We start from the raw sequence: 21,901 nt of genomic DNA, 5'->3' as shown, positions 1-21,901 counted from the left end.
CATTGTCCTTGAGACTATTGAAAGGGCTGTAATTACCTTGGTTTCTTTCTGGCTGCTTGGATCCAAGGGAAGCCAAATGATTCAGAAAAGTTCCTGTGATTGACTTTATTTCAGATTATTTTTGCAAATAGCCAACTATAGAAATATAGAGAGGAGTATTTGATATTGGCAGTATGAACTTTCCACAAAAGATGACTTCTTATCTCTCTATAGTGTGAGTGATCTTTACCTTACAGAGACCCCACCAGTCTCCACAAACAAGCGAGGCTTCTATTTGGTGTTATATGGGACTTTAATTATCTGTTTTAACTGAGCTTTGTCTAACTACTGTAATTTTCTGTAAAGACACTGATGTAAAACCCAGAACAGTTTTACAGAAATAGATGTGAATGATTGTACTCTGCCTTCCTCTACTCAGGTGTGATCTAAGCTGAAAATTTTTTAGTTTTCTTGGGGTGTGTTGAATATACAACTCTGCACTGTTCTGGAAGAAAGAAACCACATCTCATTTCAGTTATTCTGAAAATAGAGTTAAGCAGTGTGTAAGTATAATTACAAAATATGATGAGGCCTTCTCAAAATACTGTGTATTTTGGGTCTCTGAGGAGGATTATTGTTATCTTTCTCAAATTGGTAAGTGCTGGGAAATCACTACTTGATAGGAAAGAATGTGTATAAGAGAAATATCATTGTGCATCTCATATTACCATTTATACCACACATCTGATTATTTTCACATGACTATTCTCTTTATTAATTTCAAAGCAATGTATGATAGAACTGAAATTTCTCTGAGGTTTATTCATCTGAAAACTGGGGTGGGTGCTCCAGGTTTCGGTTGTTTACCAGCATTTTGTGGAGCTTTGAATTCTGATGTGAAGTTGGCTGCTGACTTGCTTCTCTCCTGAAGAGGTTAACTTTGCATAAATCATAATCAGAGTCTGAGGTCTCAATGTATTTGGAGTGAGGGGTGCATGTAGTTTCGTAGGCCCTGGGAGTCTTTATGGGAGCTTTTAGAGTAAAATGCTTTTGAGCTCACAAAATTTCGGTCAGGAGCTGGTTTGCTAAAGTCATTGGAATAAATGCTGTTAAAAATTGGACTTGAGTACATCAGGAAAAAAACGAAGGTGGTTGTATTTTTAGCATAGCTCGTCCTCTCTTCTTTTGGCCTGATGATCTGAAAGATGTTCATAGCTTTGGCATAGCTCATGCTGAAGATCAATTTAGAAACAACAGCTTTGTGTTGAGTGATTTGTGTAATATATTTGGTAGGCTGGCTTGGTGCACTTGTGTAGGGACCAGGTTTTGGCTAATATACAAGATCTTGATTAGCTTTGTTTAATAGTACATTTGCTTAAGAACTAAATGTAATAGAGGATGTTGTGCTTATTACAGTAATAAAATAATAAGAGAAGATTTAAATATGTTAAATACACCTGAAATTTCAAATACAGAGTTAATAGTTTGTAGAACAAATATAAACAGTGATTTTTATGATCATATGCTGCTTTTTAAGAAATGCTGCAGAGGGCAGTAGAATCAGGTTTTGAGGAATACCTTCTTTTAAAGGAAGCATTCTGTAGTCTAGAGCAATAATATGGAGAATACAGGTAGAAAACAGTGAAGAAGGGAGGTGCCTGGTTTTAACTAGTTTACATTTTGTTCTTGAGAGAATCTTTCAAATTTTCTAGGACTTAAAGCAGATTTTACAACTTGCTTGGACAGGTGGATGATTTTCAAAGAGCAGCTTTCAATGACCAAAAAGACAAATGTGTATACTAAATTTTTAGAGGATGAACATTGGACTACTACTTATCAAATGTTACATGTTAAGTACTGTAGTAACTCAAGGTGATTTACCTTCTTGACAGAGGGACGGGCTACCCAAAATTCAGGTTAGGGTAAGATATTGCATGTTTGCAGTTAGCATGAAATAACTGATATTAGCTGTACTTGATTTAAAGTTGAAACATGAGGTAGGGATTACAGGTTTTGTCTTGTTAGGGTGGAGCTTTGTCAGTTTAAGAAGAAATGTGTATACTTTGTATGTCTTGAACATCGAAGAAGTAAACTTGACCCAGGAGTTTTTGTGTCCTCTGTTCCCTATTTAATTCTGTGTGAAGTGGAACTCTTCTTAAATCTGTAAAACAGTGTTTTGGTGTGGTTTTGGTTTTTTTGAATGTTGAATGGTAGAGAGGCATGAACAGGTTAGTGAAAATGGTCAAACTTCAATTCCTTCACAAATATTCTGTCCCAAACATTTTACAGGTATTTTTCAGGTAGGTAGGCAGCTAGTACCAGAATTTCTTCAGTATGAGGTTTCCAAATTCCTCACAGAAACTTGCGATTACAACGTGAGGTTTCTTCAATTATGAAATAAAATGTAATAAAGTTGAATTAACTTTGATGTAACTGAAGCAATACACTGCTACCAAGATTGACCACTAGATGGTGGTGCTACAAAAGGATTTATTTCCATTGTAAAACTGAATTTAGCTTCTCTATCATACCTGTAGGTTGATGGTTTTGAATTTAACATTTGTTTTCATTAAATAGCTCCAACCAAGTGAAGTCTGTCATAGATGTGATATGATATCAAACAAGTTTTTAAACTGTGAAATGGAATTTGGAGTTTTCCATCATGGGAAAAAAGCTTTGAGTAATAGATTATTACAAGGTTTTAAAATAATGGGTCATGATGTAGTAAGACCAAAGGATATCTTAAATTGCGGTATTCTTCATTTAAAGCAACCTGTGCTTGAAAGGGAAAATATTTTATTTTATAGCTCTATATTTATGATTTAGTGTGGCAATTCAGTATTTAAGTGTAGACCCTGATTGGGGCTTGTATACTTTTCTGTATTATGTTTGTGTATTATATGTTGGTATTTGGGACTATTATTTCATTTGTAATACAAAAGCTCCAAAGAAAACATGCAATAATTTGTTAAACTACTAAATATATTTTGTACTGGAAAGATACACGATGACTAGCATGATAAATGTTAATATTTATCCTGCTCTGTAATAAACTTTCTTAATATTACAATATTCACTGCAGTTCCATTATATCCACAATTCCTATACAAAATTTGCACAACGCTCTTCTCAAATACTTGGAAAACTCTTCAGAAGTTTATAAATGATATTATAGTGTGGCTGCCTGCAGTAACAGGAAGCTAAGCTTACTGGTTCAGAAAAGTCTCTTCAGTGCTTTTTTTTTTTAAACCAAGTCTTTTTTTCAGATCTGTCTGGAGATTTTCACCATACAACCATTCTTCAAAGGGTGTGAGAAGAATGCTTGTACTTGATTTGTTCCTTACACGTAGGAGACATTGGCAGCTAAACACAAATGTTATAGTTGGAACATTGTACTAGCTTCATTAGTCTAGTAAGGTATCTAAAATTGCTTATTCATGCTGTACAGTAAAATTTTAATTACTGACTGAATAGCACAGCCATAAGGTACTAAAGGTATTCTACTTGTTGAATATTTGGCATCTTTAGAATAGTTTTGTGCAATCATCAATGAAGTAGCAGAACAATCCAGGAATTGTGAGAAATAGATTTAGGGGGGTTATATTAACCTTTAAGTTATGGTTACATAATTATGGACTCTTGTACTTATTTCGTGCAACATAGTTGGCTACGTTACTGTTCTCGTGTTCAGAAATGATCATCTCTGTACAAAGTGATGCTGGGAAAAGACAATACTGAGCAGGTCAGGCAGGGCAGCGATTGGCCTTTTTCCTTATTGGCTGCCTGTTTGATCTCATGCAAAGAGCTGTCATTCCAGCTGAGTGCAGTTATATTCTGCTAGAGTATTTGAGCATCCGATAATGCAGTAAAAATCCCCACTTCTCTATATCAAAGATCTTATTTTTAAAAATGTTTTAGACCTGTGGATTAATGCTGCTTGCCCATTTCAAGCACAGTGATGGAGTCTTTTTTTGGTTGTATAAACTTATTTCAGTGAAGAAAACTATAATGTCATGACATTAAATGCAAAAGAGTTACTGCTTTCTTGTCTTTGAACAATGAAGTATTTCAAACTAAGGTGAAATACTGTTCCCCATTGAAAAAGATGGAAGTTTTACCCCTAAGTTTTAGTTGTAAGAATCTTTTTGCCCAAGTGAACCATCTGGTTCTGGGTCCAAAACTAATCTCATAAGGTGTTGAATACCTTTGAACCGGTAGCGGTGCCCCATGTCAATGCCCCTCTGCTTTATCTGTGTTTACAGAGCAGTGTCTGATCTGGGAGAAATTAAACTTATTCAGGCTCAGTTTGCTTTAGAATGAAAGTAATCCTTTATTAGAATAAAAGCAGTAAAACATAGTTTACCTTTTGTGGGTCTATGACTCTCTGGACTGTTGGAGCTTGGGGTGGTATAGTAGGGAGGGAAGGATTACTCTATGCTTATGCTATTAGCTACTGAGACAGGCAGTAGGTTAGTTGGGCATTTTATTTGACCTTGTGCTGGGATTATGTGCTTGTTGGGTAAGAAGGATGCTCTTTAGCCTTACCTTTCCTCTTGCTTAGAAGTAGCAGCCCCTGCTTTTGTGCCATGTACTCCATACTTAGTGTAGTGTACACACAGTTTTGAAAAAGTTACTAATAGGTTTGGGTACCACTGGTATATGTGATGGGGTTTGTAACCCTAGTACAGCAGTCCAGTTGACTACATGCTCTATAGTTTTACTCTGTGAAATAAAGGTCTCGTGCTCACTTAGTATATGCCTGCTTTTTTTCACATGTTCAGACGTTTTTTGAAAAGTATTTCCAGCACCTAGTGGTATTGAAATTTAACAGTTTTAACTGAACTCTGATATGAAACTGCTTATCTATTAGTGCTGCAATGCTGTGTAACAGTCTACTTAAATTGACTTGTGGTATCACAGGAATGAAATGTGGCAAGGTGGTGCTTGTCCTTGAAATAGCATCCAGAAGGGAGAGGAGGAATGAGAACTCACTCTCATTTCTGTACTGTCAAAACATGGTGAAACTGTTCTAAAGAGCAAAATCAATGAGTATGTGGAGAAATTACAGATAAGGAAAAAATGAAAACATTGTAAAGAGAAGTTCTGCCACACAAATCTCTTGGAGCATGTGCATAAAGATCATCTTGTTGATGTAGGTTTCTAGGTTTTCTTAGATGCACACAACAGAATTCCTCAAAAAATATTTACAGAGAAATTTAAGCTGTCATGGAATAAGAAAAAAATAATCTTGGGATTTAATTGTTTTCAAAAAACCAAAACAAACCAACAACAAAAGGAAAGTCAAGGGTAAGAAAGAAGATCAGTAATCATGATGGATGGAAGTTACCAGAAGGATCTCGGAAGAACTTGTGTTCTCGTTGCGTCTCAGAGGATTGAGAGCTCAGGGTTATAATAGACTAATGGAATAATCATCTCTACTCCAGTAACAGTCAAAAAGGCAAATGCAATACAAGGAATATCTGGGGAGGCAAATGGGAATAAAACTGCATTATTTTAGCATTCTAGAAATCTGCACTGTTCCTTATCTTGATGAAGAAAGCATTTCTATCTAGAGATGGTTCATAGAAGAGGAGTAAGAGTGGTCAGAGGCAGGGGCAGGTACAGTGCAATGAAAGATAAATCAGTTTGCTCAGTTTGGGGAAGAGCTGAGTCAGCAGGTATCAGTAAAACTACAGTCAGTAAGTTTGGGCCACTAAAATGATGAAAATGACTAGGGAATGGTTATTTCAGAAATATAAATTTATATTTGGAATATAAATTAGCAGGTGACAGTTGTCTTATAGCCCCTAAACTCAGCAATGTACAGTCAGCCTCTGACTTTAGAATAATCTTTCAGCTGCTGATAGTCTCTTTGTTTCTGGCTACACCAATGAAAGTATTACAGCATGCATTGCTTGTCTCTTCTATGCTTTTTCTTTAACTGGAAGCAAGCATCTTTCTTTAAATCCTTCCCATTCATCTCTGTGGGAGATAACCGCTTATATAAATGTGCGTATAAACACATGCTTCCTTTAATGCAGGACCCCCTCCTTTCCCTGTGAACCCAAATCTTGTGCTGATAAGCTTAATAGGTTCCCTTCTTTTTATCTCCTGGTATGTCTTCCCTCCAGTTTCCCCTCATTCCCTCAAGTGGTTGCCGAGAAGTCTTTTGGAGCTTGTGAGGTTTCTGTTAAAATAGACTTCTCTGTTTATTATGAGAGGTTTTTCTGCTCTCAGAAAGAACTGGTGGTCTTTACGATTTGAGGAACTAGGAAGGCATAGAATCATTAAGGTTGGAAAAGACCTTTAAGATCATCAACTGTCAACCCAACACCACCCTGCCCACTAACCCATGTCCTGAAGTGCCACGTCTACATGTTTTTTGAATACCTCCAGTGATGGTGACTCTACCACCTCCCTGTGCAGCCTGTTCCAATGTTCAAGGTTAGCTGACAAAGTAATTGTAGCTTCCTATTTGCCCTAGTACATATTCTTGTTTATATTATTTCCTGAATCCTGCTCCCATCTGAGCAGGTAGGTGAGATTACCCTGAAGATGAAGGTGCTGTTTCCATTTAGAAATTAAAGATCAGATGACATGTAACTTGCAAGATTTGTTGTTATTTATGATTGTGAGAAAGTTTCAATCTGTTACCTTTTTCTAAATGGACACCTTTCTAAAGCTATGTGACATCTTCAGCAGAAAGACAGTACTTCTGGAGTTACAAACATACCTACAATAGTAGAAATTATAGGGAGAAACTTGAACATACCCTCAGAATTACTCATTTTCAGGCTAGCATCATACTTTGGTGGTCATTCTTGAGAGGAGGTGCTCTACAATCTTTAATTCAAATGCCTTGCCAAAGTTCTTGATAGGTTACTACTTTTAAACTCCCTGTAATTGCACATATTTGCATATTCTTCAAAGACGTTGGGTTTTGTCTTATAGTAAGAAGCAGTTGGCCAAACCTGCCTCTTTTTCAGTATAGATCTCCTCAACAAATTCTTGTCCACAGACACAAGAAAGAAAAACTGTAACAGATGGACCGTGGATTAATCCAAACATTAGAACAACCTAAGATACAGTAATCAACATCAAGTCTTCTTAATAACTGGTTATACTGTTTTTGCCTGAGATTTTCCCTGCGCTCTCTGTGCAGTTGGGTTCATTTTGGTGACTGAAGAAAGCCTAAAGAAACTTGCCTTAAACGCAGGATGTTTTTATCAGTCTGGCGTGCCAAAAAGATGGGCCGGAGATTAATGAACAGGGCATGGAAGATGAGACAGTTTAATCTGCACAAATTGGTAGGTTGGCTGAGGTGTCATATGAGTAATAGTGTAATAATCTTTTAGTATAAATTTTGATTATAAAACAGATCATTATTATTGAGTAATCATGCTGGGGTCTTTACTTATAAGGTAGTTTCAGCAGTAAAAGCTCTGTTTTTTTTATTGACTGTGTAAATCACACTTGATCAAGGGCTCTCCTTTCAGTCCTGTCTCTCAACTAAAAGCTAAGATAGGCTTTCTAACATATCTTAGCAGAAAGGGTTAACAATTTCTTTTTCCACAGTGTCCAATTTAAGTAATGTACTCTGGGCTTTGGCTTAGAATATTGCATATGCTTGTTAATGAGACTTAAATTTGTTTTGTGAGTAAAAATTTATAAACATAGAATTCTGAAAAGTGTAAAAAGTAAACGTGATTTTTATCTCTACTTTTTCAGTGGTGGTTTTTGTTCCCCTGCCTAGAGAGTTAAAGTTGCATAGTCTATTTAAATTGAGTTCTGCACATTTCTCTTGTATCTATTTTTTTGGTAAAAACGTAAGTGATACTGAAAATAAGTCCTTGCCATTGTTCTAGGTGGTTCTCGAATTTTCTCGAAGTATATCAGTTTATTCCTGTTAGGGTCTGTGCCTCTTTTAGTCATTATTCTGTTTAGTAGGATAGTAATAAAATTAACATAAGACACCTCTTCAAATGCTTCAAGGGTTTTGTTGTTATTGTTTAAAAAGGTAATGGAGATATAGCTACTGTTTGCATGTACAAGCAGTTTTTGTTGCTATGTGTTTTTAATTTCAAGGTATGCATGCATGCATGCTGCTTGTAAAGGTATGTCCAGGAAAACTTTATCTTTGAGATTTAAAACATGACATAATGCCATATTTTACATGTCCCAGCAAGCTGATAAGAATTGTCTCAGGTGCAAAATCAGAGAAACTTTATTGCAAGTATTTGATGTTAATTTTTGAATTCAGTAACCACTGTGATTACTATATCTTGTTAATTGGCTGCAGAACAAATAATGTTACTCTGCATCCACTACAAATGCAGATGTATCTTTTGGTACATTTATTAAGCTGTAGAAAGGTATGTGTACTGATATAGAAATTTTAATTAGGTTTGGTTTGTTGTTTGTTTTTTTCAAATCTGAAAATTCTCAATTTGCCTTAGTAAATAGGGGCTTTTTTGTTTTGCTGTGGTGTTTGGTTTTGGTGGGGTTTTTTGTGGTATGTTGTGGGTGTTGGTTTTTGTTTTTTGGGTTTGGTTTTGCAGTTGGTGTTTTTTGGTTTGTGGTTTGGGGTTTTGTTCCCTCTTCTTCTTTTTTTTTTTTTTTTTTTTTTTTTTTTGCCATCAGTTCAATATTCAATATCCAGACTATGAAAAAGGGATGATGGAAGCTCTCAGCTCCCTTTAGGACTTGCTGAGATTTGTCATTCTACCTGATGACTCTGGAGGCAGTCATTCACAGATGCAATTTCAGCTCCCACCTCTGTGTTGATGTTTCTTAGATTGTCTCCTTTCTCAAGATACTTCTTTTTCTGTCCAAATAGCACTTTCTCCGATTTTTACCTGTAGGTGTACCCTCTGTAGAAATGCTGTTTGACCAAAACAAGCCCTTGTTTTTACTCCCACCCATTGTTTTTGCAACTGTACAAGCGACGATTCTCTTAGTCTGGACTCCTTTGTGTTATCCTGATGTATCATCTCTAGAGTTACGCCATGCCTTTATCTTCAGGTTGCTTTCTAACTTGTAAAAATCAGGATTTGTCTCATCACCACAGTACAGGCTCCTTCTACAAATAACTGCAAATGTATCTTCTTAGGCATCAGCAAATCTTGCTCAATATCATTAACATCCATATGGAGTGTAGGTGACACAGATTGCTGTCTTGTATCACCACTGTGATTGCATAACCTCTTCCCTTAGTACTGTTCTGGATTTCTGTCTCCGTTGAAATGAGATCATCATAGCTCCACTTTTAGGGATTTTTTTTTTTTTGTCCATATGAACTTTTCCTGAAGTGCTGATTTCTAAAGTTTCTCTGTCGGTGATGGCACAGTTGGTCATTGGGTGGGTGGGAGTCATCCTGGAAAGAAACTACCTTAAAACACAGCAAACCTGTCTCATCTTCAAACAGATTGATATAACAGCAAGAAAAATAAGTACTTGGTTCATTGCTTGTCCATGTATTGTGTTGTTTCTTTTTCAGAATTTTAAACAATACTCTCCCATGTGACTCCAGTTCGAAGACTTTGGAGACATATATGTATCTCTTTTATACATATATATAAAATTCTTAAGTATGTTTTTTTGAAAGTTGTACTAATATTGTTGTGCTCTCAGATACCTTAAAATGTATAGCAGTGTTGATGTTCAAGGCCATATGAAGAAAAACCAGAAAAAATATTTTCACTTTGACCCTTTATGAAAAGACTCCAAATTCAAAGCATGTAATTTGTAGTTTGTTCCAAACATCTTCAATCATAGCCAGGGATTAGGGAACTTCTTCAATAGTAAATTCATAGGCATTTTTCAGACTAGGTATTTTCTTAAAGTCTGGAAAAAGGTGGGGCTCACATAGGGCTGCATTCTTCCCCTGAAAAGCTTGACCATTTAAGGGGATCATTGCATCTACTAGATCTCAGGCATTTTTTTACCTCCATTATCTATCTTACGAACATAGCTTTGAGGACACTGCACAAGTCAGTTGGAGTTTCATATGATTTGCACTGACAAGCCCTTGTATTTTATGAATATAAATGAAGTCTATCTGAAAGATGTACTCAAAATATTTGTATGTGATATGTTATTGAGCTGTACTAGTGACTAGAAGTAAATGGTGCATTGATCTTATTACCACAGTTTTACATTAATGTACTTATTATTTCTGCTTGTAATGTAAGCTGTTGGGAAAAATTCCTTCCACAGAATAGGATAGCTGTCAGTAAGAATTTGTTAAGCAGAAGAGTATATTGCACCCAAAAAGAAGTATATGGGGGGATAGGGTAATCCCCACTAAAATGCACATTATGAGTCAGTGGATTTATAGAATCCTGTTGTTGTAACTTGTGGCAACGTTGTAAGGAATGTTTCTGCCTTTGTTCATATTGAGAGTTTTCTTCATTTTGAAAACGTTTGCCCTGGTTGGTTATGATTATGACAGAGCATTTTCTGTGGAAATATACCCCAAACAGTTTTGATAAGTTTTTGTTGGATTTCCGGAGGCAAGCTGGTATGAAAACCTTGACACTTAACTGATTTCTGAAGTAATCTTTTTCATGTGAGCTGGAGGATTTTTCTTAAAGTAGTTGACTATAAAAATTTGAATGGTGAATTCTGTAAGGTAACTTTGAATTCCTATAATCTCTTCAATATTTACTGTGTGACTTTTTACCGCAAGAACAGAGAAAATGCACACCTATGGCTCTAATACTTCTGTGATTTGCATGGGAAATCAAAGTAATTTTATTGAAAATTAATTAGTGCATAATACGGATTTTTCATTTTTTGCTAATTCTTGTACTTTTGAGACCTAATGTTGGTTTTATATTATTTAGCATTTTTGTATTATGCTTACAGTATTCACAGAATCTTGGAAATAGATGTTTGGAAATCATGGTACATTAATCATAGCATAAGAACAAGAGAGCGATGACTTACTGGTGTTTAATCTTAATATCCCTAATCTCCTCACTGGTTAAAAAAAAAAAAGCCACAAAACAACCGCACTAGACATCCTTTGATACACAGCACAAAATGACTGCATTGTGGCATGATATCTTCCCTCTATAGTTTTATGTACTAAGGAGGGGGGAAAAGAAGAAGAAGAAACCAGCAAACATTTCTTTCTTGAGTATTTTTTCTGAACGTGTTGTTAAGGTCGTCTTGCTCTTGGAAACGTTTTCAGAAATACAAAATTAGTGAACAAGTGTGATTATACTGCATGTACTGCATGCTCCCTGTTTTGTTCGCTTCAGGCTTATAATTTATGCAAGCAGGGAAGTGAAAAGATGCTATTGGATCTTATAGAGGCAGTGATTGAAACTTGGTTATTTTTGATCTGTGCTTTCTCCACCCAGTAGCTTTTATCATGCACCACCATCCTCATAGCTGTGAATTTGTAACATTGTACTGTACCTGCTTACTCAGTTTCTTTTAAATATCTGTTGTCAGCTAGGAAGGGAAAACAAGCTTTTGATCCTGTGGGTTCTGAAAAAGGAAAAATAAGAACAACATTTGCTTGCTTTTTTTTTAATCACTCAGGATTATGCTCATCATTCTAATCACAGGTAGAGAAAGGATGTAGGAAGTGGAAAAGCTTGGAAAAAAATACCATCAGCTATCAAGAATTTTATTTTGCTGGTTTGTAAATGATGCTGCTGTAATTCTAGCTGCATTTTTTTTTTTTTCCCCTGCTCATTCACCATTCAGCAGCTGGTAGGGAAGTAAGACTGCCTGGCAACCACCTGCAGAGCTGCAGAGATGAATTACATTTTTGGAAATAACACACTCCTCTATTCTCGCGCCAGTCGAGGCAATGCTAGCTCAAGCCACAGTTCTGTAGGCCCAAAGCACAAGCAGTGGGCAAAGAAAGATGAGTTACGGAATGAGCCTTCCCGTTGGCAGCAGATACTTGCATTTTTCACTCGGAGACATGGTTTCATTGACTGCATTTCTGTTGCTGCCAGCTCCACCCAGGTAATATGCCACTTGTTGAAAGTATTGTGTCTGTATGTTTTCTGGTTGCTAGTCAGAAATAGCAATTGTTTATATATGCATGCTTTCATGTAATCTCTGATTTATGAATGGTGTGTTCTGTCTGCTTTTATTTTCATGTTTTACAGAGCTCTGTTTGATTTTTAATGTTAAATCATGAAAATGAGAGCATTTAAATGAGATCTGATTTTTCAAAGTTATTTTGCAAGTGGTAAGCTTCCCAGCAAGTTTAAATATGAGGTATTTTAATGAAATACTGAACAATGTAGTTTGCATTCTATTCTGCGTAGCCCTGGAGGGGTGTAATGCAGTTAAGAAATACCAACTCCATAGTTATAGTAAGTTGACAGTTCAAATAAAGACTACATATTTCCTGGTTAAGTACAAATAATTTAATTATATATGGCAAAACAAATTCTAGCCTGTATCAGTTTTTGGGTTTTTTTGGCTGGTGATAATCCATAAATAAGATGAAGGAATGGCTTCCTTGCATACAGAATATACATTTAATAGTGCAGTCTGTAAAAAAGACATGACATTTTTCAACTTGACTATCAATCTTCTCTAGGTGATGTTTTCAGTAATCCTTATTGAAAGTCAGGTAAAAGGAGGCAAGCCAGCTTTCAAGTCTGTGGATTTTAGGGTGAATTCTTAAGGTTGATACTAAGAGAAGTTTAAACTTAGTGGTATTAGCAGATGAGTATCTCTTTGGATAATGCTTGAGATGTCAGCATTGTTTAAAAATGTGAGATTAGATTTGTTTTGCTTACTGACATGCTAAATTATGCTTTAGTCAAGAATAATTGCGTTCTTGATGTTGTATAAACTGAAGTACTCAAAAAAAACTTGGGGGGAAAAAAAAGGAAAAATGTCTTACCCTCAGATGCTGTAATATTATGAAGATATTTTATATCTGTTGGTAATTGTTTCAAAGATTATTAACTGGCACTTCCTCTGGAAGTCTGCTTATTGTTGCCTGTGTTTTGCTTGTGAATTTAGAGTAAACAATGAATAGGAGATCTTAGAGGGGGATTTTCATTTTCTTGTTACAAATGTATGTAAATATCAGAGGGATACTGTAGTTTCTCTAATGGGTCATTATACAAATCTAAGTGATGCATTAGGCAGATCTAATAGCTTTTAAGTACTGTTATTTTTTTAAAGCCAAAATATACAGTATTAGCCTTTTGAATAAATATCATGGTTGCTTTTATTTTGTTTAATGCTTGAACAATATTGGAAAGCATGAAACTTGCAGTTGGACTGACTAGTCAGGACTAGAAATTTGCTGATAAATAAAATAACAAATAGCCTCTCCTTTGTGTGGGCTGGACCAGATAAAGGTCCTGAGATCCCTTCAAACTGAAGCTGTGATTCTGTGACTATCCCAGTGTTTTGTTCTATTTTTCTGCTATGAAAAAGATAGCTTACCTCTGTGAAAGCCTGCCAAATTTTTTTCGTAAGTCTGACAATTCATTCTTCCATTAAAAAGAACTGCCTATACATGTTTGTGGCCAGGAGGAGGGAAAAAAACATAAAATATTTTGCAGTGTTTTTAAAAAACTTAATGAGCATGTTCAGAAGTAATGCACTGAAAACATAAGAGCTTGTTGAAGCCTTTTCCTCTGGAAAGATGCTGTACTATCCTCCTGCCTTATCCACTCATTGCAGCTGTTCTAGCCTCAGGGGTGGAAAAAGACATTTAAAGATTGCTCATTGTAGTGCAATTTTGTTTTTGTTCCGTGATGTAGTATTCTGAAAATTCTTGACGACTTTTATTTGTTCATTTAAGATACATCCCCATCGCTTGAATGTAATCACATTTGTAGAGTCCAAACAAATAATTAGACATGAGGTACTTTGCTAACCTTGTCTGTTGAAATTCTGCTTGTGATGATGGGCTTCATATATTCTTATTGTTGTGACACCATGATTTTTAACATATACAAAATCAAACTGACGGGTTTTAAGGTACTGGTGTCCTGCTTTCCTTGTGAACCTACTACATAGCACCCATTTTTAGCTGTCCCTTCATTTGCTTGGTTTTCTTGGATGGGGTGGGATGGCGTGGAATGGTGATACTTGCTTAGTTCCCTCCATCACCAGTGAAGGAGAAATGACTCCTGGAGGTTGAGCTGCATGCTCCTTTCCTTCTCTGGGGCGTGCAACAGATCATCTTCTCCCCAGCAAGGTGGTAAGAGGACTTTTGCTAAAGAAGGGACTTTGGATTTTGGGGTAGGGTATTTTTTGAGTAGGAGGTCTTTTACCCTAAAGAAGCAAGGAGCAAGTTGGTGATGGTTATGGTAGCACTGTTTTTTGCTATAAGTTGTCACCAGGCTTATGCCCACGTGTGCACAAATGCATTGTGGCACAGAGGAATAGTCAGGAGTGAAAGGCTACTGTAAAAAGCCACAGCACCCTGAAGACTAGCAATCCATTTTCAGACATGAAAGGTACCTTATTTACTAGTATTGCCCCTTTTTAATGTTATTAGAAGACTCAAATCACCCATTTCTCCTAAGAAAAAGGCAGCAGTGGAAACAGATAGTGTGAATAAATACAAAGACAGTATGTGGTCATTCTGACTCTCTGCTTGTGTCCTGCTCTAGCCGAGGTCTCCAGGGTGCTTTGCATGGAACTTTAGGTGGTTGTAGTGATTTGTAGATGTAGTGATTTGTAGACTTTGCATTACTTCTGTAACAAGAAGTTCAGTGATCAGACATTGCAGTCTGTCCATAGAGCAGCAGTATGTCCTGCTGGGTTAATACCTGTTGCATTTGCAGTGGTGAGCTGCTGTAGAGGTGGCGGTGCCTTCCTGCCCCACTAACCACATCAGTCTCCTTTAGGAGTCTGAAGGGGCGAAGCTGATTTAACATGCTCAGGCATTTGAGGCCTTTACTGCTTCTTCCTTCTGCATTCCCTGTGATGAGGAGTTAGTTAACTCAATTAGAATTAGGGAATTTGATTAGAAGCTGGTCTTTCAGTTTTTGTCAGCAAATTTGTTAATTTCTTTAATAAAAGCCAAATCTGTGGCATAAAATGGAAGATGAGGATAAAAAAAAACCATACAGCAAATTGCTGCTGCCACAAGGGTGAATAACTAAGCCATGAGCTTAGTATATATGTGGTTATGCAAATGAAAAACTGGGTAATTTAAGTGCTGTCCTAACAAAATATGCATACTGCATCAACAAAAATGACTGTATCCAGGGCAGTTCTTTCCCCCAAAGCCTTTCCAGAGCTCTGAGAAGCACCTGTTCATGACAGTGAATACAGCTATCATATCTCAAATGTATTTTAAGTGTCAGTAGTATTTGGCTCATGTTGTGCTACAAATTCAGAAACTGTGATTTGTCTGAAACTCACACAGCATTAAACTCATTCTCACAGCAATGCATTTAGCCTGTTCTTAGCATGTTGTATGACCCCAGTCATTTCTTGTCTTTGTATCTCTTCCTTTTAAGACCTTGATAAAAGCTTTACTGTATGTCGTTACTCCTAGCATATCACTTTCAAATTCATTGAAATATTATGGACATAGCATTTCATACGTACTAGAACTATGTGTAATCAGACAATAGCATAGATGTGTTGTAACATGCATTTAAAAGACAATGATTCAAAAAAAAGGGTCTCTACCCTAACACCTTTTTTATTGTAGTTCTTACAGTTCAGGAATTGCAAAAATTGATTTCTTAAAGCAATATTTACCGTCTTTCCTATAATTTTGGTATATTTAACTATTTAGATATTTTTAGACATACAGATCATAACACTAACGCACATGCTAAAATATGTGAGATAAGAAAAGATAAAATAGTTCTGATGTAGTATGTGGAGGTTTAATTAAAGAAGCTGAAGTTGAAAGGCAAAAAAAAAAAAAAAAGGGAGGGCCTTAATATAAGATGTGGAATTAAACCTGGAACTTGCAGCAGGAAGATACTGCAACTGAAAGTACAGAAGATTTGATAGCAGTTTAACTATTAAATACCGTAGGCATATCCAGATGTGTCACAGTGGGTGATATGTTTTATGAACAATATTGAACTTTGGTGTGGATATATGACTGTTTTCGCATCCCCTCAAGTTTATAAGTGAAACTGAAATTTCATTACGCCAGCCATTGCATAACGTGAAGTTCTTTACGTGCAGGATTTGTTTTATTTGATACTTATTTTTTTTTTTTAATTTAAAGAGGTGATATGGTGAAGAAAGGAGTTACAGGGGTAACTGTAGGGAAGTTTATATGAGTACATAAAAAAACTGTTGTCATTGCCAGATTTTTTTAATGCAGACTTAACTCCTGAGTTTAAAATTTAAGCATATGTTGCCTGGAAATTTTGGTGCTAATACTGTGATGTACACATGAGACAGCAGCTTTAAATAGTATTTGCTTTGGATGACTTTAACGATAAACAAGCACCTTCTGAATTTGAACATGAGTTTTACTGTACTAAGTTTCCTTCTTAGTCTTGATTTTTAGCTATGTAATATCACACATATGTAATGGTATGAATTTACGTTGCAAATTTTAGTTCTGCCACTGGTTGCATTTTCCATAAGAGGACATAACAGCAGACATAAAAATGGTATGAATTTATTCGAAGAGGAGTGCATTAATAATGTGTTGTACTTAATAGACTAAGAAACAAGAAATTCTTGACAACTTAAACTCAAGCTTTAAGAGACTGTCTCTGGAACCTTTGGTTCATTTTGTAAACACTTTCTAACTGTGCACAGTGGAGATGGAAACTTCTTCAGACTTTGAAGTTTGCTTGACACTTGAAAAAAGATATGCAGTTTTAAAAGCATACTAAAATCAATCAATCTTAAGAATCATGTAATGTCACATAGATTATGTTAGCATCATGCTGGTTCCCTGTGTAGCCAATTGTCTCTCCTCCTAAGTCAGTCAGTAGGCTTGTGCAGTAATGGGGGTGTGCTGTTTCCTTCCCAAACCCATGCGTGTGTCTGTAATGTTGGCAAGTGCAGTGTGTTACTTCAGTTAATCACTTGCAGCACAGCAGTGATGATGAGAACTGAACCGGTGCTCCGGCTACCTGCAGGCACCGCTCGCTGCCAGAGGGTTTCAGGTTCCACTTTCTCTCACCTGTTCTCTCACAGCTTTCAGTCTGTCTCACTCAGAGTTGATAACAGAATTTCTTCATATTTCTGTTCCATTGAATCTCAAGAAAACTATGTTTCCTAGAATGAGTCAGAAATCTGGTAAGCAAAGGAGAAGGGGACACAGAATGTTTTGCTTTTGGAGTACTGCTGCTACTGCAGGGGCTTTCTGTCTACATTGTGCCCAAGACTCTGAACCTTCGGGCAAGGCAGGCACTGGATACCCTCTTAATCCACTGTCTTCAACTAGTAACTCAGGTGGACTGACAGGGTCTTGCTGTATGAAGCCAAGTGCATGGAAGTCTGTGAAAGAGGTAGGACTCTTTAGGTCTGTTATATAACTTTGCTAATTTATTTTATATTGTGATAGTTGCCCTCTCAGTTGAGGCTTGTATTGATTAACAATGTGTTTTGAAAGTCAAATACAGGCCAGTCTGTCTTTCACCAGTTGTCAGTGTACTAAACAGCTCTATCACAGCTCCTGTGGTATAGCATTTCTGTTTTGCTGCCAAAGCTGCTGTATATGTTTCAGTTAATACAATTATTAAGTAAAGGACTGTCTGACTGCATCTAAAATGAACACCAGCATCTTCCTGTTCTTCTATTTTTGGTCTACAACATCAAGAGCACTCTCCATTATGATTAAGGATTTGCAGGATGTTTCTTTTAGTTTGAAGAAGCTTATATAAAAGTTGTCTTAGCCGTTTTTAGAAAACATGACTTCATGTTGTGCAACTTAAGAGACTTTTAGTTTATACCCACCTCAGAGTCTTGGTAAACTTTGTGTCTGCACCCTTTCTGCGATCTTTAGTAACTCAAGGAGAGAAATTGTCTTATTAAATTGAAATCTTTACATGCACACTAGCTATGCAGTCTTTTCTTAAAAGAATTTGGTTCTCTTTTCTAGAACCTCTGTTGGGGCCAGTGCTTTCCCCTGTACTCCAAAACAGAGGAGGTACTTGAATTTGTCTTTATGAATAACAATTACTTACTAAGATTTTCAGTGAAGCAGGTAGGCTCTTGAGCTCTTTCTCTTTTTTTTTCTTCTGAAAAGAATTTTCTATAGTTCAGTTTTCTATATGAATGTTTGAATCATTTTATCTTCGTCAGAATATTTTTCTAGTTCTCAGAAGTGGTCCTACTGTTTGTAAACTACTCAGTGTTAAGTAAACTCCTAGTCCCTGATAGGTAATTTTTCTATTCCGTCCCTATCCTCATCTGAGTTTCAGTGTGATTTTATTTTTTAATTGTCACATATAACCAGTGATTCCCGTTTCATATATATTTTTCTACTCTCTCTTGAACAGTTTTTCCTTATTCTACTGATACATTTGAGACCTATATAGTACTGTGTATTGTTTTTGCTTACACCTTGACACTGAGTCAGCCTCCCAAGTATTTCAGCACATGGAAGCAAGAATGCATTCTGGAGCTGTTGTAAAATGCCAGATGTGCGTTGTCTGTAGATGCCTTTATAAAAAATGTCTTTGCAAGGCATGAACTGTTTTTGACTAAGCCTACCTGTTTGGGCTGTGCACACAACTTTTGCTGTTGCAGGGGCATGACAGTGAGCAAAGAATGTATCTTTCACTGCTGTCCCTCGGAGTGAGTTGAAACTAAATGTTTGAGATGCTGCTGTTTGCTGAACTTCAAGCAGAAGCATATTGTGAAGCATTTCCAGTACAGTTCTTTTTTTTGTGTTACTTTGGCAGATCCATAAAAGACGAAATGTCAGGAAAACATCTGCCTCTTCATCTGATGCATCTCATGCAATTGAAATGAAGTGCCTCACCTTCTTTATTAGTATAACCACATCGTTCACACTTTGCTTATTACATAATGGCTCTGTAACAGGTCCCAGTGGATACTTTCCTCCCTTGAGGAAGGATACTTGCTTTAATTCTGTTTCTAACTTGCCTTCCTAAATTTAATTCAAGTGAAGATTGCATTGTTCTATTTATGATTTCAGGAATGCTTTAAAGATTTCTCCAGTTAGAAGGCAAGAGAAATTCTTCTGATCACTTGGGACTGTTCCTGCAACAAATGCTCTGCTAACCAAGCACTTTAATGAAATTCTAGCAGGTATGATGCCTAAAAGGTCACTGTAGGCACAGTGCTGGTCTCGGGACATAGGCAGCAACAACAATAGTATCAAATACATCAGTAGACTTTGAGAAGGATGTAACCACCCTGTCAGATGTCATGTTCATGTTAAGCCAGCACTCTCAGGCCTTCCATTTATTCCTTACAAAATGGATAGGAACATTCCTGTTTTACATCAAAGACTGATAACCTTGTGCCATCTGTCAAGGAAGCTCAGAAAACTGTAATACAGAGGCCAAATTCAGCATTAACACCCAACTTCTTGTTAATACCACCACCACCTGGTGAGTCTTCCCTAAATCCTGAACACACCTTTTCAGGACCTGCCTTTTCTGGTTTTACTCAAAGTAGCATTAGCAACAGTCACTTCTATACCAGTCAAAATTAAGTAGGTCAATATTCTTCCTGAAAGTAGTCCATCATGACAAAACAAAAAAGAAAGTAGTCTACTGTCTGATAGAACGCTGCAGTATCTTTTAAACTGTACCTTTGTTTACTTGGGATCATCACTGGCCGCTGCAAGCGGCCACCTCTTGCTACTAGCTTGTGTTTCTTCCACAGACTGCTTGGACTCCAAGACAATAAGCTGAATAGTGCTTCCACATTCTCCTTGAGCTGTGTACATTCTCTGTACCTCATTCATGTTTTACAAATGTTATCTACTGGAAGCTGCTGCTGGAGTAGATGCTAAAGTTGTTAAAATTATGTTCTAATCTCCACTTGACCACCATGGCTGATTCTTATCTTCTGGTGGGTAGAAGCCACCTGTTCCACACTGATGTGCATTTAAGAAAAACTATTACACATTTTTATTTGGAGAGGTGGAGTAACAGCAGGCACTTGTTTCAATGGGCTGTGGTCCTTTTTTCTTGCCTTTTTTTTTAAGGTCCTCTCATATATCGTTACCATATGGTTATTTTTATCCCCTAGAAAACTGGAAGGGATCCCAGAACTTGTGCAGTTCTGTCACTTGCTTTTTGAAAGACTTAAGGCTCCCTACCATGTACCAGGTTTTTGTACGCGCACACACACACGTACACACACACAAGGCTCAATATCACACAAGCACTCTGAAGGACTGCAGTCAATATAGAGCAAGGACTCTCTTCTGTGTCTATTTCTTATTAAAAAAAAAATCTTTGCCCCTAGCCAAAGCAGTTCTGGAGTTGTTTTCTGGTTTGGTATTCCTCAGAGTATCTCTGTGGTGTTTGTTGCTATTCCATGTGACTTTGGTTGTCGGTATTGAATTTCATCTCGCTGCCTGTAACCCACTTTTCTAATATATCAGGCTTGCTATGCAGCTTGTCTCTGTTGTGCATTTGCTGCTCTTCCGGGGTTTTTTGTGTTTAGCTGCACATTAGGATGTAGTTGAGCTGACATGTTCTCCAGACAGATGACAGACATTTATGACTCACTTTGTCTCTCTTGTAACCTGAACTTGGCATTTATGAATTTTCAATCTTTTGCTCCATTAAACTGTTTCCAATGCATATTCTAGTCCTTTCCAAGTCTCTTATGTGAAATCATACATTTAAGCAATGATTTAAATAAAACCAGATTACCTTATCCATGTTTTTCATAGAAAAGAAGAGAGGATCGGGACAAAATAGTTTCAGTTTTATTTTGACATTTATTTTGGTAAAATACAAATCCTTATTCATTTTTTTTCATGGCCTTGTAGTCAGCTTAAGAGTGACTTAGGTTTTTTTTAGTTACCATTGTTTTTTAAACTGTGTGGAACTTAGTATTATTGTTATTGGAGACTAATATCTATGTAGTTGTGTTAGTCTTCTAAGATGACTTCTGATATTTTACGGGATGCAGGTGTAGCACAGGATTTTTCTTTGACCATGGGATTTTCAGTTTCTTCCCAATGCTTTGTGTGGTATTCACTGGAAACCACTGTACCGTGGGAATGTTTTGGATGAGTCTTCTAGCCTCTCATCCTTTATTCTCTTTATCAGTGCTGCCTCACAGTGTGTATACTTGCTTATTTAAAATTGCTTCTCTAAGACTGATGCCTGTAGAAGTTAGTTGAGCGACCTGTATTATGTGCCTCCCAGGTAGTAGCGTTTGGTTTTCATAACAGAATAGGGAGCAGAGTAAAGATTACTTGTGCTTCTGGTGTACAATTCTACTTCAAAGCAAATTTAATTTAGTAAGTAAATTGTAGTTGTTTTTCTTGGATAACTAACTGTATCTGACTACACAGTGTGATGTAGTAGGTGAGAAGGGAGTCAGCTTTCCCTCTGGAAGAGAGGGAGGGAACTCTGGATTCTGTTTGTAGCCTATGTGCAGTCTCCAGTCTCAAATCCTGGCCTGAAGAGGGATCCTGATAAATTAGGAGTGTTCAGAAAGGGGATTATAAGTGTAGATTCTGTTCAGGAAGACCTGCTTTAAAATGAGAAACTTAAGAACCTCTGCTTAGCTTATCCAAAGGAAAGTGAGGAAATATTTGGTCACAGACTGTAAAGATATAGGGATAGATTTCAGAAACAAGAAAGCTTGTTTATTTAGTAGAAAAAGGCATCTGTATTCCAGATATCTGGGGAACTGAACCTAGACAAATTTAGATAGAAAACTTAATTTTAAGGAAGGATATTAATATATTAAACATTTAACAAGCTTAGTGGGACATGATGCAATTGACAAAACAGGGTAATAAATTAGTATTTCCTATGTAGAAAGAATA

The 21,901-nt window shown here is 36.7% G+C and overlaps 1 protein-coding gene across 5 annotated transcripts in view; it reads left to right on the top strand.

Annotated features, from left to right (window-relative positions):
- The window catches only part of DLG1 (discs large MAGUK scaffold protein 1), a gene marked incomplete at its 5' end in the record, with an annotated part of 140,766 nt that overhangs the window by 32,732 nt on the left and 86,133 nt on the right, over positions 1-21,901 (top strand). For 4 of the 5 annotated variants that reach the window (XM_082003805.1, XM_082003804.1, XM_082003802.1 and 1 more), the window contains one exon: positions 11,460-11,964. The exons of the other annotated variant lie outside the window; for it this stretch is intronic. In XM_082003805.1, the coding sequence (XP_081859931.1) occupies positions 11,749-11,964 (216 nt within the window). Of the gene's footprint in view, positions 1-11,459; positions 11,965-21,901 lie in introns of those variants that run through there. 5 annotated transcript variants of the gene reach the window in all.

The sequence above is a fragment of the Phaethon aethereus genome (assembly GCF_964289735.1).
Source record: "Phaethon aethereus genome assembly, chromosome: 9".
NCBI classification, from domain to species: Eukaryota; Metazoa; Chordata; class Aves; order Phaethontiformes; family Phaethontidae; genus Phaethon; species Phaethon aethereus.
This window is presented reverse-complemented; position numbering and strand designations above follow the sequence as displayed.